General features: G+C 44.6%; 1 protein-coding gene across 5 annotated transcripts in view; it reads left to right on the plus strand.

Annotated features, from left to right (window-relative positions):
* The window catches only part of CEP170B (centrosomal protein 170B), a 58,580-nt gene that overhangs the window by 20,572 nt on the left and 20,998 nt on the right, over positions 1–17,010 (plus strand). For 3 of the 5 annotated variants that reach the window (XM_027674113.1, XM_027674114.1, XM_027674117.1), the window contains exons 7-12: positions 8,104–8,205; positions 9,270–9,746; positions 11,966–12,028; positions 12,893–13,656; positions 15,674–15,862; positions 16,060–16,168. In XM_027674113.1, the coding sequence (XP_027529914.1) occupies positions 8,104–8,205; positions 9,270–9,746; positions 11,966–12,028; positions 12,893–13,656; positions 15,674–15,862; positions 16,060–16,168 (1,704 nt within the window). The remainder of the gene's footprint in view (positions 1–8,103; positions 8,206–9,269; positions 9,747–11,965; positions 12,029–12,892; positions 13,657–15,673; positions 15,863–16,059; positions 16,169–17,010) is intronic. The other 2 variants (XM_027674116.1, XM_027674118.1) reach the window with 1 other exon arrangement.

Below are 17,010 nucleotides of genomic sequence, written 5' to 3' on the forward strand. Positions count from 1 at the left end.
GGCACATGTCTGGTCTATTTTTAATTTCCTAATCGTGAGCTGGTGTTTGAACAGAGACGGTGACTCAGAGCAGAAAATGTATGGCTGCTGTGGCATGGTGCTGGCAGGCAGGCAGGCAAAGAAGCAACAAGCCATTTCTTTCAAAAAGGCCTGTATGGTCTCAAGTAGCTGTACTTCCTAATGTGCCAGTATGTGGGATTGAAACTGACTGCCAAACTGGGAGGCGTTTGCTTCATGTTCACTGTTCCCCAGCTGCAAACCTTTTCCATTTGAGAAATTCCTTCTGTTCTCCATTTTGTTACCAACTGCTGCCTTCCTTTAAAGACCCTTTGTCAAACTTATTTCCTCCCCGTTCCCTATCATGGTGTGCCAGGACCTCCCCAGCAGTCTTGTCTCACCCATCTCACCAGCTTCCTGCCTCCTGTGTGTACTGCCCTGACAGGTCTTTCCCCAGTTCTGCACAGGTATCAGTTGGTGGCCTTGTAGAGCTTGCTGGTGCGTGGGAGGAACAAATACGATTTTAAAGCATACTGGTGACAGATGACTGCCAGTGGTGGTCTGTGGCTCCAGGATGGCAGAGTGATTGGAAAGCTTTTGGGTTAGCAGAGAGACTGCCCACTGGGTCTGTTGGAGGAAGAATGAGGGAGGTGAATGGATGGAAGAGGATGGGCAAGTAGAAGAGTGAGGTGAGCATCTTGGGTGAGGTTACCTAGAGATAGATACAGCAGCTTTCTAGAAAAGTGTACAACTTTGGGCAAATCTGTTAAGGCTTCACGATAACTAACTGGAGTGGGTTAGTTGACCTTAATCTCCCTTGTATTGTCTTTATGAAAATCCCTCTAAGCTGACATACTGTACTGAAGCAGGGTGATGTTTCTCCCTGGTCTCCTCATTTCCTCCAGCTGTGTGTGGAAACACATGCACCTGTGTGCCCAACTCCCATTTTTTGCACCAGAAGACCTTTCTTTGTGTTGCTTTAGCTGTGTCTGTGTGTTGTGTGACTGTGTTTGGGACTTTGCCTGACAAGCGTGCAGCTAAAGGGATGAAATGGGTGATGATTAACTGTGACAGTGTGGAGGGTGATAAGAGGTGAACCCCACTGTGGGAAGAGCTCTCCAGCTGCCTTTCAAGGGGCAGGAGGTTCTTGAAAAGCATTGCCAGTGTGTGTTTGCTGCTGCCTGGTTCCATGAACATTCTCATTTTTATTCTTTCCACCTTCCAAAATATGCTGTGGTTGGTTTTAACCTACAGAGAGTAAGCAGTTGAAGTTTGGAGCACCTTCAAAGTCAGGATGTTAGGTGACTCTTCAGCAAGGTGACCCATTTCTCTAGCCTGTGATTTGCAGACCTGCATTACGTTTCTGTCATCCTTATTGGGCCCAGACTACAGGTCTAAGGCAAAAAGGGCTGTGAGTTCTTGTTGGGTGCCAGCACTGAAGTGTGTCACGTGCAGTGGGACTGATGGGAAGATCTAAAAAAATCTGTGAACTGCTGCTCACCCCACTGAACGATGGAGGAAATTAGGACTTTTTGTTGGAAGTATTTTGCTGGATTGGACTGAAGCCTGCGTAAGCAAGAGAGGGAGCCTGAGCATTAAACCAGTCCCTCGCTCTCCAAAAAGCAGCTCTGTCACGTGAGCAGAATGATCAGTGGGTCCCTTTTTCATCTGCGATGTGACTAATTCACCTTGTCTTCAGCTGCACACATGCACGGTTTCTCCTTGGCTGCTCGGAGGAGTGGCAGCAATTTAAAATTATTAGTGGAAAGAAGAATGTAGTGTTCTTACCAGGAGTGGGCTTGCTCAGTGGCAGCAGAAAGAGGCTTTAGGGAAAGAGCTGCTTTGCTAAGCCTGTAGGTATTTAGGAATTTGCATTGACTAATTAAAGCAAGGTCTGGGGTGACAAAAGCCTTTTGAAGGATTGCTTCCCAGGGCCCGAGTGGAAAAGAGGCGGAGGGAATGCAAGCTTTCAGAGAAGAGGTTTAACAAAACAATGTGAACAATTAGAGCTGCTTAGAAATGGGAGGAGGTGAGGGGTTGAGGATAAAGAAATCCAGGGGAGTGAATGGGAAACAGCCAATTTAGTCTTTATGCTGTTAAACTTGCAGCTTTTGGGTGTATGTTGCCCGTAAGCAGAAAATCATCGGTCTTTGTGAAATGTTTGAGGCAAGGAGCTTGTCAAATCCTGTGGGTTGGATATAGATATGAATATGAGTGTCCACAGTTCAGCTAGTTAATGCTAAAAATAGCCATCAGCTTTCATGTTTAAAGCCTTAAGCAATCAGGAAGCCAGGTAGAGCCTTGAACTGAGCAGATTTCAAGACGGTCACAATCCCTGTCCCCATCTGTTGCTACCTGAGTTGAGGTACTTGATGAGATAAGCTAGTTTGTGGTCTTCTGTTCTCAACACAGTTAATCCTCGGGCTGATCTTAATTTTTTGCTTTTTTCAAAGCTCTCACAGGCTGATGGGACTAGGTAATCCCGGACCTGATGACTAACCTCTGAATAACTGCTGCAGGCCTGAGTTTCCAGGGGTGGAGGCTGCTTGCAGTGTCCAGCTGAAATGGACATCACGAATTGCAGGAGTAGGACTTGAGCTTCTCCCAGGATCTGTGAATGGGCTTGCTCACCAGGTTAGCGTCGGTGTGATTAGGGAGTCCTCTCAACAGAGTGACTTGAAAGTCTTGTTGATGTCCAGGGCTGAGGTCAGCAGGCAGTGTGGATGGAGGCAGCGGGAGTTGTGCCTAGTTGTCAAGTGGTTTCCATGGTCTTTGGCTGCTTTCCCCATGAGATCATGGCAATAGCTATTTAGACACACAGCTCTGCCCTAGCCTTTAATTTAGGGGAGTGGTGGTGGTGTATCAGCTTTTTGCCTGAGCTGTGGTGCTGTCAACTGCAGTATATTAAAGATTTGACCATGCAATTGATACAAATAAATTTGATTATCAGCCTGATTTGAAAGCACTTGGGATCTGTGTATGTTCACAGCAGGTACAAAAGACTGAGGCTTAGATTAGCCATGCACATGTGAAATAAATACTGCAGCAAAGAATTTTGGTTTCTGGTTATTCTTACTAAGTCTGAATTCTCTATTTTGGAGAGGAGTTAAAAAGCAGAGATGTAAGGAATTAATTTTAAAATGTTATAGCTAGATCATCTTTTTTTTTCCCCAAGGCCTCTGCCATAAGAAGCCTTCTCTGCATCTTCTGAAGATGGACATTATTGTTATTAATAATGAATCAAAACCAGTTTGACTTAAAGCAAGCTGGATTTCTCATGCTTTTGTTATGACTTGCAGTAGACAGCTTCAAAGCCGTGTGTGCTTCTGCGAGCAAAGACATTTGCTGTTGCTGACTGTCTCTCTCTCCTGATGGTGTGAAGCTTTGTGAGGACCTGGGTGAAAGCACAGCCCTTCAGTCCTATCCTCACCACAGGGGACAGACACCTTCAAGGGAAATCAGACCCCTCTGTAATAGGAGCTAGAATGCTTGTCCTGAAAGCTCCTCTGCCCACTCACTGCTGGAAAGCAGCATTAACACAGCCTTTCTCCTTTCCCTTTTGTCACCTGGGCTGTATTTTTGGTCCTGCCCTTGTGTTGTTCTGCGTGATTCACTTTTCCGTAAACATGACCCTTGTACTGAAACGTCTCATTTTCTCTTGTTGTGGTGCCTCTCCTTCAGGTGATTGATAGTTCTGTATTAATTTAACAGGCCACTTTTTTGTCAGACTGTTAAACAAATGGACCTCCCTTGTTCTGCGCTGAAATAGCCTTAATTTTTTCTTCTGAGTGACTGCCCCAAAGATGGAAATCCAGGAGCAGAACATGTATGTCAGTGGCCTTCCCTGTATTACACCATCACTGGTAGCTCAGTATTTATCTGTCTGAATGCTTGTGCTGACCTCAATTCAGTTATCTAAAAGGATGGTTTTCGGGCTGTCTGCCTGAATTGATGAGCCAAGAAATATGTCTAAATGAATTGGCACCATCTGGGCAGCCTGGCACGGAGTGGAGAGAGGTGGTAACGAGCTGCCATCAATTGGAGGAAGTCTCATATCATTAAAATGACTGAGCAGTTTGTTTTCATTGGTGCTCCTTGCTTCACCCGAGCAAGGCCCGAGTCTCTCTGCTCTTGCAAGAGCATCCATCTTACACTCAAACACAGCAGACAGGTGGTAGCTTCAGGGTGGTTTGCATGTGTCAGGACACAGGCAGACATGCTGCAGGTCCAGGTTGAGGTTGCTATCCAAAATGCATCCCAGCTGGTGAAGAGCAAAGCCCCCCTGGCACAACTGCATGTGTAGCTGCTCCCTGGCCCACTTCTGTCACAGCCATCTGTTTTAGCTGTCTTCCTATCATGCTTCTTTTTTAACCCCCTCTCCTTTTTCTACAATATTGTTGTGTAAGAGCTGGAGCAGGGGGAGGTGTCAGGCCTGTTGTACCGGCAAATTAGAAGGGATGGAAGCTTCTGACATGAGCAGGGCAGCAAATTCATGTAGCTCTTTGTGCTGGTTTTGGCTGGGGTAGAGTTAATTTTCTTCCCAGTGGCTAGTATGGCTATGTTTTGGATTTGTGCTGAGCACAGGGTTGATAATATAGAGATGTTTTTGTTATTGCTGAGGAGAGCTTACACAGAGCCAAGGCCTTTTCTGCTTTTCGTATGGCCACACTGGCAAGGAATTTGGGGGTGCCTGGGAGGTTGGGAGGAGACACAGCCAGGACAGGTGACCCCAACTGACCAAAGGGATATTCCAGACCATATGACACCATGCTGAGTATATAAAGTGACGGAAATAAGGAGGAAGGTGGGGATATTTGGAGTGATTTGTGTTTGTCACTGTTGTGTGTGATAGGGCCCTGCTCTCCTGGAGATGCCTGAACACCTGCCTGCCCATGGGAAGGAGTGAATTAATTTCCTGTTCTGCTTTGCTTGCATGGCTTTTGTTTTCCCTATTATACTGTCTTTATCTCAACCCATGAGTTTTCTACCTTTTACCCTTCCAATTCTCTCCCCGATCCTGCTGGTGGGAGAGTGAGCGAGTGGCTGTGTGGGGCTTGGCTGCTGGATGGGGTTAAACCACAACACTTTTCAGCAGCAGCCAAGAATGACGGTGTCTGTGTCACTTGATAATGTTTTTCAAAATACAAATTAATATGAATGCTCAGTGGAGACATTAATTGCTCTTAAAATATTGAAACTGCCCCCAAATAGCAGGATGCTGACTTCTCGGCTTTCCATCTGTGCTTTTTGCAGCTTTAAAATGAAGTTCCAGTTTATTCTGGAGGCTGGGAGAGGAAAGGAATGAAACCCCACACATGCACAAATGTGCAGCTTTGTCACAGATGCTGTAACAGGCATTTCAGGTGGGGCCACATGAGCTCTGTGTTGTGGGGCAGGAGGAGCCTTCTGCCATGCAGTGAGCGCAGTGGAGTGTCTCTCGTGTCTCCCACCCTGGTGGATCTGGATCTGTGCACTCTGGCCAACCTGATGCATGCTTTTTAGGTGCTGCTTGACTGCTCAGGGGTTTTGTCTTTGTGCTAGCTTTTGTCAGAGGGGAAGTTTGGGGAATTTCCAAGCACCTATTAGGGCTCAGGGAAATTTGAGACAGCAGAGGAGCTGGCTCATTATTGTTTATAAATACTTTCTTTTTTCCTTTGCAATCCCCAAATTCCCCATCAACAGAAAATATCTGACCAAAAGTCTGACTTGCTCCCCTGACTGCCTTTTCCCTGTAGTAGAAAAGCTCCTGGGGGACAAAGGCTCCCATGTTCAGTACACAGGTGGGACACAGATCTTGCAGCAGTTTCTGGGAAGATGTCTGTGCTGCAGCATGGGTGTGAGCTCTCTTAACACACTTCTGCCCCTTTGGGCACATAATTTTCTTGGAATAGATCACTGGCAACTTCTAGACTAGGGTGCCTTTGTGATCCTGTGAGGGGCTGGGGATGTGCTGGAGAGACACGCTGTGATGAGGCAACTCTTTGCAAGATGCAAGTGGTTACAGCACCCACCCTTGGGGAAGATGCTGCTTGTGCAGGTGGTCTTTGTATTTCATGTATAGTGGTTAGCGTTGAGCCCCATTGATCTTTAGGCACAAATTACCTCAGACATAACACTGTTGTTAGTGGATTTGTGTTAAAGTGTTGTTCTCCTTCTCCTGGCCCAATTTGCTTCTAGGGCATCAACCATAAGATCTGTATGGCAAGTCAGAGGGTGATAATCCATTGTGTGCCCAAAAGAAGTGCCTGATGTTGGTAGAGCAGATCCTGCATGGTTGGGGTGGGGTCTAGTGAGCAAGTTGTAACATGAAGAGAGAGGGTGGTAGGTTTCTGCTGGGCTGTGTGACAGAAGGTCTCAGTCTAGCAGAAGCCAAACCTTACGCTGAAGTGCCTCTGTTTATTGACAACCTTGTGAATTGTTTTTTTCTTTTTTAACCCTCCTTTCCCATGAGTGGTTTACCCATCCTCAGTTATGAAACCTACTGCTTGGCAGTTCCAATTTATCATGGTGAGAAATGCTTCGTCCTTTGAACTTTCAAAGGCTGCCTACATAATAGGAACATGGTTTATCTTCCACACACTCTAGGCAGAGAGGAGAGTAATACCTTCAGCCTCTTTTGATCCTCAGTGTGAAGGGAGGCTGCATGGTTCATTTCAAAACATGAAGAAGATCTCTTGAAGAGGACCTGTGGGCTGCATCTGTAAAGCAAAATTTTTTCCTATGGACTGTCAGTGTATGAGCTTATATATCTCTGGAATGATTCTAGAAAAAAAAATATTCTGAAGTAGTGGCCACTGGCTCTGTGTAGCTTTAGAAACAGCAGCGTAACATTAGGCTTCTTTTTTTTTCTTTGACTTAATTCCCCTTCCTCTCCTGACTTCCTTTATGCTAACGACTGCTTTCTGCCATGTCCCTATTAAAGCAGGGAATGCAAAATTGCAGGACTGTTTGAGAGCTGCTTTACACAGAGCAGTGTGTGGTTTGAAAACCACAAGCCGAGCAGCAGCTGGCAGTAGAAGCCTGTCTTTGGCTCTGGAGCCAGGGCTAAGACGTGGCTGGTAAAGCCAGTGCTGATGGCTGTTACGGGTAGAGGCAGAAGCAGCTAACAAAGATAGAGCTTAACTTCAGCCCCTGACCTGTCCTGGTGTTTCTATCACCTCTAGATGAAAGAACAAAAGCAACTTTATTTGCTTCTCTTAACTATTAAAAAAATGTAATATTAACTATACCACAGGTAAATTGGGGTGTATTCTTCTCAACTTGTTGCAGCCCAAGGCAGTGCCAAAATGCAGTCTTGTTTTGTGGGATACAAAACAAGAAGCAATGGGTCAGCTCCTTTGGGTACGAGTTGTTGCAGGAAAGCCCTGATCTTTCAGTGAGTGCTCACTGAGCAGAGAAGATTATGCAAGCCTGGCTCTTCTAGGGGAAGCCTCTCCAAGAAAAAAAACCTCTGTCCTGCAGTGACTCTGGAATCCACTTGGTTTACTTTAAGCTTTGGAGAGCAAGATTTACTACTTCTTTATGAATGTGTAAGGAGATGGTTTCACCATTTTTCCTAAATTTGTAATGCTTCAAGAATTTCCCGCTGTGGAATGTGTGTCACTTAGAGTGGGAGTGGTAAATAGTGGAAAAAATTCCTAACCTCAAAATACCCAAGGACATGGTGGGGCAAGAAAGGGCTGAAACTGAAGTCTTCCCAATTAAGATGAGGAGAAAAATCTGATTTTCACCTAAATTGCTGATGAGATGCAGACAATTTTGTGGTTAGTGTTTTGTAGTCTGTCCTGCTGAAAATCTTCCACTTCCTGTGAATAATGAGGCTAGAAAGGGAGAAGAATCACTATTTGGGAAACACAGCTATGAAAGACAACAAAGGGAGGTGAAGTCACCATCTTGCAGTAGAATGTAAAGAAGAAAAAAGGGCAAAAAAAAAGAAAAGCCTGAACATATTATTATATATAATTTGCTGTTGTTAAAACTGCAGTATAACAGGTTCATGGTCTCATCTGACCCTGCTGTTTTTCCCTTTTTGGCATGTGGTTGACTTCTGTGAACCCGGTAAATTGATATTTTCTGTGTCAAAGTATTTGCTTATTTTCTTTGTAGAAACGAACACTTACCGCACCCCTCTCTATGGGCAGCCCTCCTGGTGGGGGGAAGATGATGCAAATAACAAGGAGGACAGAAGGCAAGAGGAACATTACTCAGGTAATGGAGGTGATGTGGGGTGGGAGAAGATGGGGGACACAAAATTTCTGCACACTTTTGGTGTTTACTGTATGAAGCCATCCCGTCTCAAGGCTTTAATTACCACTCTTTTTTTTTGTGCTTGTCTTTGCACGTTCCTATGTGTAGGTTGCTGCTGCTGAAACTGGAAAAAGGGAGAATTAAAATGTTTTCCCTAAAATATTTGAACATTAGAAACAGCAGTTGTGGAATAATTCAGTGTGGATGAGAAAGGCCTTACTAAGCTTTTTTGTGACCTAGTTACATAGCAGTGCTGCATCTGTTTCTCACCTCATCATACTTGGAAGCCATTTTGTCTTACCACTCCTGTTCTTGTGAATCTGTATGTATGGAAGATGCATCTTTTTCAAGTTGTGCAGTAAACCTGATGTTTCTGTCAAGCATAGTGCTCTACTGCACAAAGAACTGTTATATTTCAATGCACATACAGTGTATCTGTTCTCTAGCAGAGAGGGGTTATGATTAATAGCCCTTCCAAGAGGTTAAAATAAGTGAGTGACCTTCTAGCCAAGAAGATTGAGTAGTACTGAAAAAATATGGTTTTATCCTTAGTGATGTTAGAGATTTAGGTGTTGATCCAGCAGAATCATACCTGTGATTAGCTTTGCACACTCAGGCTTTTCCTTTGAACTGTGGAAGTTGAATGGGGGTCTGTGTGTATGTGTGTGTGTGTGTGTGTGTGTGTGTGTGTGTGTGTGTGTAAGTGAATCCAACAGAGTGAAATGGAATCTTCCTTCCATATCAGCCCAGGCATACAGAAACCTTAAAATGGTGCCAGTCACATAGGTTCTGTCAAAACACAGAACTCTGTGTGCGTGTGCGCGCTCAGCTCTCTCTTTTGGGATCAGTGGAAGAAGGAACAAAGCGAATATAACAACTGGTGGTCAGACCACAAAGCACCGATTTCAATGATGAGGCCAGAGTACAAAGCTAACAAATACAGAACTTGTGGTTTTTTCTTTATTCCATTTCAGCTAATGTTTGTGAGTTTCAGGTTTTATTGCCTCTTTTTTCTCCTTTTGCAGAGAGATCCAAAGAGATAACCCAACATGAAGAGGAACTGAATGGGAATATTTCTACTTACAGAGATGCCCAGGAACAATCTGTGTTTCCCTTCCGGAGAGAGCCGAGTTATTTTGAGATTCCAACTAAAGAATTTCAGCAGCCATCCAAATCTCCAGAAACACAGGTCCATGAGATCCCAACAAAGGATGTTGATACTGTGGTAGCCCCTGTTGTACAGAGTCATGCCTCTTTCACCATTGAATTTGATGATGGTACCCCGGGTAAAATAAAGATAAAAGACCACGTAACTAAATTTTCGCTCAGACAGAGAAGACCATATAGTAAGGAACCAGCTCACACAGAAGTCATGTCAGCAGAGAGCAAAGTGGCTGACTGGCTTGTCCAGAATGATCCAAGCTTGATGAGACGTCAGTCTGCAGGAGATGATGTTTACAGTACTAAGAGTGACCTGCCAGTTCATGTGAGGACACTTAAAGGTGAGTGAATATCCTGTCATGTGGACATAGCTCTCTGTTGGCCATGCAAATGCTGCATAATAAAAGAGGAGAACCCTTCTCCTTTCAAGGAGAACTGGGCTTTATTATCTCTGCTCCAAATTTGCAAGATGAAGAGTATTACTTTAATGACTGTTAATGTTTTGAATCTGGCTAGCAAGCTCTTCACCTGGCCCTGAAGTCATGTGTGATGTTGGCCTGGGGACACTCTAATGTGACTGCTCTACATCTATAATGCCAGCTCAGCAGTAACTGGTTGAAAAACACTGTTTTGATTTTTAAATGTCTAAAATAATTTCCATGTGATCAGGCAGGCTGATAAACACTGGTATTTCAGTGAATTTTGTTCTCTTGTCTTCTCCTAGCTGATGGAATGACTTTTCTTTGTAGCTGTAGTCCAGAAGAGTCCTAAGTGTGATCATCCTGATAACTGTAATGACCAGAGCCAGTTGGTTGGATGACAAGAAGTCCTGACAAAGAGAGCATGGATAGAGTTGAGATGTACATGATCCCAAATAGAGGAAATTGTTGTGCTTATAGGAGAAAGTTTCTTCTCTTAAACTTCTCTTAAAGCTTCTCTGTAATTCTTCTCTCTACAAAAACATTGGATTTTGTGGACCTGTGTCCTGTTAAGTGTGTCACTGTGAGGAATTCTTTGAGGATTTTCAAAGGTCTGAAGTGTAGTTTGGAGCCCAGTTCTTAGTGCAGCTTGTGGGACTCATGATTTTCATGCACCTTTGAATATGTTTTACGTGATTTAGGCTTGCTTGGGTGTCTCTCTTGGACCATGCACTGAACAGCTAGCAGGAGACCACAGATTCCTGCATTCTCACTGCCTTGCCTCTGGAAAATTGTTTTGAATTGCAACTTTAACTGATTAAGTCATATTGAAGACCTATTTGTGCTCAAGGTCCTACTTAAATGAGAGCAATACCTTGTTTTCCCTTGAAGGAATATTTGCTTGGGCCTTGTTAGGAAAAAACGACTCGTAATACGAAGAGTTTTACATATTACACCTCCCACTTGTTTTTATGGATACATATTTTTGAAAAGTCCCATATTCAGCCATGGGGTCGGGCATGGCATGGAAATGGAACTGTTTTGTTGCCATTGCTTTTTTCTAGTCCTTCCCAATAAGGGACAGTGTTGAGGTGCCCTCCTTGGTTATTTAAGGTCTTATTTTCAGTCTACTGTGACTTGTATGATAGAGGGGTTTGGGTTAGGGATTTTTTGTTATTGTCATATTGGATTTTGTTGACTTACTGGAGGACATTGTCAGGGATAGCAATATGCATAGAAATGTCCTTCAGTAGTTTTGCTCTTTCCTCTTGGAGAAAACTAGAGAGTTGGGCAGCTGTTGCTTGTCCTAGGGTTTTCCTGAGTGATGCACGGGAACACTAGACTGATGACACTTGCCTCTCTACAGTCCATAAGGCTTGGAGAGAAGCTGAGCTAATTTAATGCATAATTTGCATATCAAGAAATCAACCTTTGGACATTTGATTAAAGCATACAGTGTTGGTGGCCTGAGGAGTTTATCCACCTCTGCTTTGGCAGAGGACAGGGTGTCATTTATCTGCGATAGCTGCCTAACATGTTCTGGCAGGGCTAATTTGGAAGATATCTCTGAGGCTACCACTGACTGCCTACCAGGCTTAAGTCTTCAGTATCAGAGGTGCCCACCATTGGGGCTAATTAGTAACAACTGTTCACTTCCAGGAACAACGTGGTGAATGTAAAGCCTGGTGTCAAGGCTAGAGAGGTCAGGTCTTTGCAGCTTGAGAGGATGTGCACTGTGTTCTGCTGGGGTATCTGTGTGCGTGGTGGATGTTTTCATTGTGTCCTCAACATTTGGCATTCAGCAGAGTTCTTAGCCAAGACCTTTAATTTAGGAACTTTCCCTTCCAAGGGTGAAGCTTATCAGCCCTCGGGGCACAATGCAAAGTTTGCTGGCTTCCTTCATGAGGGTGTTAGGAGACTCTTCACAGAACTGACTCCTGGGTTGAATGGATCTTACATTAAATTCTAATCTTGCACAGTTAACTCGATGTAATAAATGGTCTTCACCCATGAGTCTGGAGAACTTGCAAAGTAGGTTTGAGCAGTTTTCCTTTCAAACACGTGGTATTTTAGCCAGTATATCTTGCTACATATTACAGTCTAGAGCGCAGAGACCTCTTTCCCCGTTCTCCCGATGACAGGTTCCTGGTCGTTGACTGAATCGTGTTCTGTGCCTTCACACCCGTTTCCTTCTCCAAAAAAAGGTTTGTTTTTTGTTTTACTTTTAATTTTTTGTTTTAATTTTAAGTTTCTGTTTTACTTCAGCTTACTTTCTGACAGTCCTGAGCTAAGGTGCTGAGGGTCAGGCAGGCACTGATATGTAGGGATGGCTGTAAAGATGGTTGTCACTAACATAAGTGAAAATAATTATAAACTTAGTTTAAGCTTAGTGAACTCTTAAGTAATGATTTAACCTTTGCTTGGCTGGTGATAGGATGGTGTAACTCATGGGGGTGTCATGGTGTGATTCTTAGATCTCCAGGAAAAGTAAAGAATCCTGCAAATTTACTTTTCTGTTACCCTCTGGTTTATTTTCCCCTTGTAGAGGAGGGTAACGTGGGTGCTCAGAGATGTACCTGCTTATAATGCACTGATCTGGTCTTTGATCATGGGGATTTGGTTTCCTGGGATGCATTCTGAGGGTTTTATTTACTGATCCTGCAGAGAAAACCTAATGAAGTGATCTTAGACTACAGTAATTGGGCGGAACGGCAAAATAATGTAATAATTTTTATTCAAATTGAAAAAAGAAAGAACAAAACATAGGTATCTAAACCAACCAGCATTACAAAATCAGAAACCCATGTGGCTGAAATTACTTCTTGAATTGTTTTTAAATGAATAAATGATAGCCAATGAGTCGTAAAAGGTGGGGTCAGGAGAGAGCTGCCTTCTCTTTTGTTTCTTCTGTTGGGATACAATCCCTGTACCACACAGATGTCTTCGGAGTTGTTTAATCCTATAGGATGCTTTTCTTTTAACTGAAATTATAAATTTCAACTGGGAGGTAATGAGAGGGCCACAGCAACTGAGAATATGAAAGTCAAATCTTCATGCCTTGTTTCCAGGCAATAGGCACGAGGACGGGACGCAGAGCGACTCTGAAGACCCTGTGGCGCCCAAGGCGGAGAAGGAGACACCGGCGGGCAGCGAACGTCCGACAGAGCAAACCCGGCTGCAGCGCCAGATGAGGCGAGATCCCCACGAGATGCTGCACAACAAGCAGGCCTTCGTCATCGAGTTCTTCGAGGACACGCCGCGGAAGAAGCGGTCGCAGTCCTTCACCCACAGCGCTCACTCCTCCCAGAGCGACACCGACCCGGGGATGAAGACCAAGGTTGAAAAGCGCAAGAATGCGCTGCCGGCGGAGAAAGTGGGAAATTCGGTGCCGCCATCCCACCTCACAGCCCAGGCGGGCAAACCCAATAACAACTCCTGTGGGACTCAAAGAACTAGCTCCTTCAAGAGGGAGAAGACTGAGGATCGGATCAACTCTTCGTCGTCCTCTGCTTCCAGAGCATCAGCCAAAACTTACGGGAGCGTTGGGAGGAAGTCTAAAATGGCTCAGGATTTTATGGCTGAGTACTTGCGTGAGACTGCTCAGTCTGGGAAGCCAAGTGCTGAGAAACCAGCCCCTCTGCCCATGCCAGTGGCTCCTCGTGTGGTTATATCATCAGAACCAGAGTCTGCCTCTACCCCGCCTCTGGAGGTGAAGTCTGCCCAGGGCAGGAGGAATGATGAGGAAGACAGTATAAGCGAAACAGGCACATACACCATTGAGACGGAGTCGCAGGATAAAGAGGTGGAGGAAGCACGAAAAATGATAGATCAGGTAAATGCTGCTTTTTTGTGCTTGACCAGTATGCTGAGGGCTGAAGGCTTTGGCTTCCAAGCCTTGTGCTGGGGACCTAAATTAGCTCTTGCCATGAAGGGATGTAATTGGGTGCAGCAGGTGGTTCTGGTTAGAAATGGGTAGAAAATCATCCTGAGTAACCTGTGTTAAGGATAGGCCCCAACAAACTGTGAGGCTGGTCTTTAAAAAAATCCCATCAAAACAACAGAATTACAAACAAATGAAGAAAATCCACAGAGTAAAAGGCAAGATAAACCCACAGCAAAGAGCTGCCTTTGCTTCCAAAATGGGATTTGGATGCAGAAGTGAAAGAGTGGGCTTGCCATCTGTTTAGAGGAAAGGCAACACCTGAATAAAGATCAGGCTGATCCTGCTGACAGCTTTGGCTGGGAGCAGCTCTGCTCTCTAGGACTGCTCCCAAGCCTCTGCTTTGATGTTGCATCACCTCCTGCCCACTGTTAGGAAGATGGGAGCATCCTGTGGTAGGCCAAAGGAAATGCCAAGGGCTGGTACTCTACATCCTTCCTAAACCTTAGTGATAGGTGTTTTTGTACTTGGCTGTGCCTGGTTAGAAAGGCAGTGCTTGCTGGCAGGGCAAGCGGCAGCTAGATGAGATAGAAAAGGGTGTGATCTAGGGCAAAGGCAGTCCTAGATGGATCTATATACATGTTTGGATTTTTCAGAGTGAGTGATAGCCTAAAAACAAAACCCCAGAGATGAGGGAGAAGCTTAAAAACAACCCACCCAACTAAGCAACCGCAGGGCAAACCAAAGTTTGGCTGATTTTCAGGTTTAACTTTCATCTGCGGTCTATTATGAAAACAAAACTGGCAAGTTGCTATGAAGATTTAGTGAAGTGTAGTCAGGAGGATGTGAGGTTTAAAGCAAGCCTTAATTGAACCTGGTTTTAGAGCTTTGTATACAGTGTTTTGTGAGCCTGGATCTAGCTTCCCTCTTTTGTTTATTCCATTTGTTCCTTACACCTTGTTTGAAATGTGATCGGAAGCTCTCAGGGCAGGGTATTTAAAGCCACAGCAAGGTCCTAGTCCTGACATTAGATGACTAATTGTTCTGGTCGGGAAAATGCCACAAAATTACGAATATTTCTGGGGAGTAGTCTTGGCAGCCATGTGACTTGGGCAGGCAAACTGCCCAAATTCTTGTCCTGTGCCACACACTTCTGGTCTGTGCCACAGACTTGGTGCAGTTGATAGCTGCATGTCAGAGTTTCTGTCAGGAAGGTGAAAAACATGAGTTCTAGACTTACTTAGGTTCTGAGGTGTCTCTGCTTTTTATCCCCCCACCATTGCCCGCACACTTTTTAACAGAGGTGAGAGTGGAGACCTTTATAGCAGTCTTTGCCCAGCCAAGGCACCCTCCATGGTGGTATCTTCCTCTGAACTTCTTGTAGGCAGGGAAAAGAAACAAGCCCTGCTAAGGCATAGGTCTTGTTCACCCCCTCGGGAAGGCCTGCTTATCTCCAAAGGGAATCTATCCACATAGCTCAAACACTCACTCATCTCAGAGGTGTATCCTTTCCCAGGTCCTCATGTGGCAGTGCAAGGCTGCTTTGCTCAGCCCACTCACTGCTACAGTCTATGAAAGACCCTGGGGTTGGAGCTTTCTTATATTTTTCTTTCTAATTCTCTAAATGAGCTGGTAAATAGCTTTCCTGACACTTATCCCAAATTTCTCAGGTATGAAAAGGGACTCCTTTTCAGTGAAAGTTGCTACTGTTAAAGGCAACGGCACCTAAATAATGAAGGAGAGAGGAAAGATGGGTGTGAATGGAATTCTATGAATAAGTGTATTTAAAGCTGCTGCTGTGGAGTACAGAAAACAATGATTTACTTAGTTGGTATGGAAGTGTTGGCAAATGTTTTCGGCCCTTTGGGATCATAGTTTGTGTGTGACTAACACTTCATGGATTTGGATTTTGGGGTAATATTTTTCTGTTTTCTTGGGTTTAATCTTTCCCATGCAAACACCTTTTCAGGTTTTTGGCGTTCTTGAGTCACCTGAATTTTCCAGAATCTCTTCAGCCTTTAGACCAATAATTAAAGGTGAAAAAGAAGACTCTGGCTCTCATCAGCATCTAATCAGTGAAAATGGCACTAGTCAGAAGTCACCCTTGCTCCAGGCATTTTCCTCAAAAGCTGTGAGTGGGTCCCAGGCTGAAGCACAGGTACGGGCAGTCCAGGTGGATTTGCTGGGATGGTGGAGGTGTAGATGGTTTTTCTGTCTGGATGTAAATGTGACGTGTAGCTTGATTTCCCATTTTGAGCAGACTGAGTGATATGTGTATGAGAGGGAGAGGGTTTTGCGGCTAGGATTTTGTTTACAAACCCTCTTTCTGACATTGTCTTCCCCACATTGTTATAGATGTCTGCAGCATCTCAAGGGAGTCAGAAGTGGGTGTCCAGATGGGCGAGCCTTGCGGACAGTTACTCTGAGCCTGGATCTGTCTCTGGGCAGGGTGATGGAAGTGCAGGTAAGTCTCATCCAGCATTGCTGTTTGAAAGAAGCTGAATCTAGGCCAGGATGATACAAAAAGCAGAAATTAAGAACTTCTGTGCATCTGGCTGTGGCTTATTTTTTGTTTTAGGTGGTGTAGTTGGGGATGGGAGGGACAGAGTGAATTGTTCCCAGTGGATTGAAGACAGAAAGAGCCTCTGGTTTGCATTTTGGAGTCATCCAAGAGGTTCTTAAATGTTAGGTTTGACATGACTGAAGGGCACCTGGGAAGGAGAGAGATTGTAAGGGGTTTGGGTGTTAACTAGCCTCAAGTTGTGATTCTTTAGATTGGCTTATGATCCCAGATGAAAACTCTTTGCAAGTTGCCTTGGAGTTAGTTGCTGGCTTGTGCTTTTTTTTGGTGTGCTTCTGCTGTGTCTGGCTGTGTTGAAAATTTAGGCTGTTCTGGGGTTTGCTGTTGAGTGGCAGCTTTGAAGCATGGAGATCAGCACAGAAAAGTATGTATGGAGGGGAGAAGGGGAGTGGGAGGAGATCAGACTCCCATCATAACTGGGAAGACAGCTAACAGACCCTGTTGGTCTTCTTGGTGTGTGAGGAAAGGAGAAGAACACTTTTGTTGGGTTTTGTAAATGTTTTTAGCTTTTTTTGTTTAGAAGTACTGTCATTACCTTCTTGACATCAACAGCTATAGATAGATCCAATAAAGATTAGAAGAAACTATTGTTTCAGGGGTCATTGCTACTGTTTTCACACCGTGTGAGAACCTGACTCCTGAAGTCCTTGAAATATTACCATAGCCAAATAACCAGTTATCCTGGTTTTTAAAGGTGGTGTCAGATATGGAGTCCTGGCCAGCGG

The sequence above is a fragment of the Neopelma chrysocephalum genome, unplaced genomic scaffold, assembly GCF_003984885.1.
Source record: "Neopelma chrysocephalum unplaced genomic scaffold, ASM398488v2 Primary Assembly neopelma1_24, whole genome shotgun sequence".
Taxonomy (NCBI): domain Eukaryota; kingdom Metazoa; phylum Chordata; class Aves; order Passeriformes; family Pipridae; genus Neopelma; species Neopelma chrysocephalum.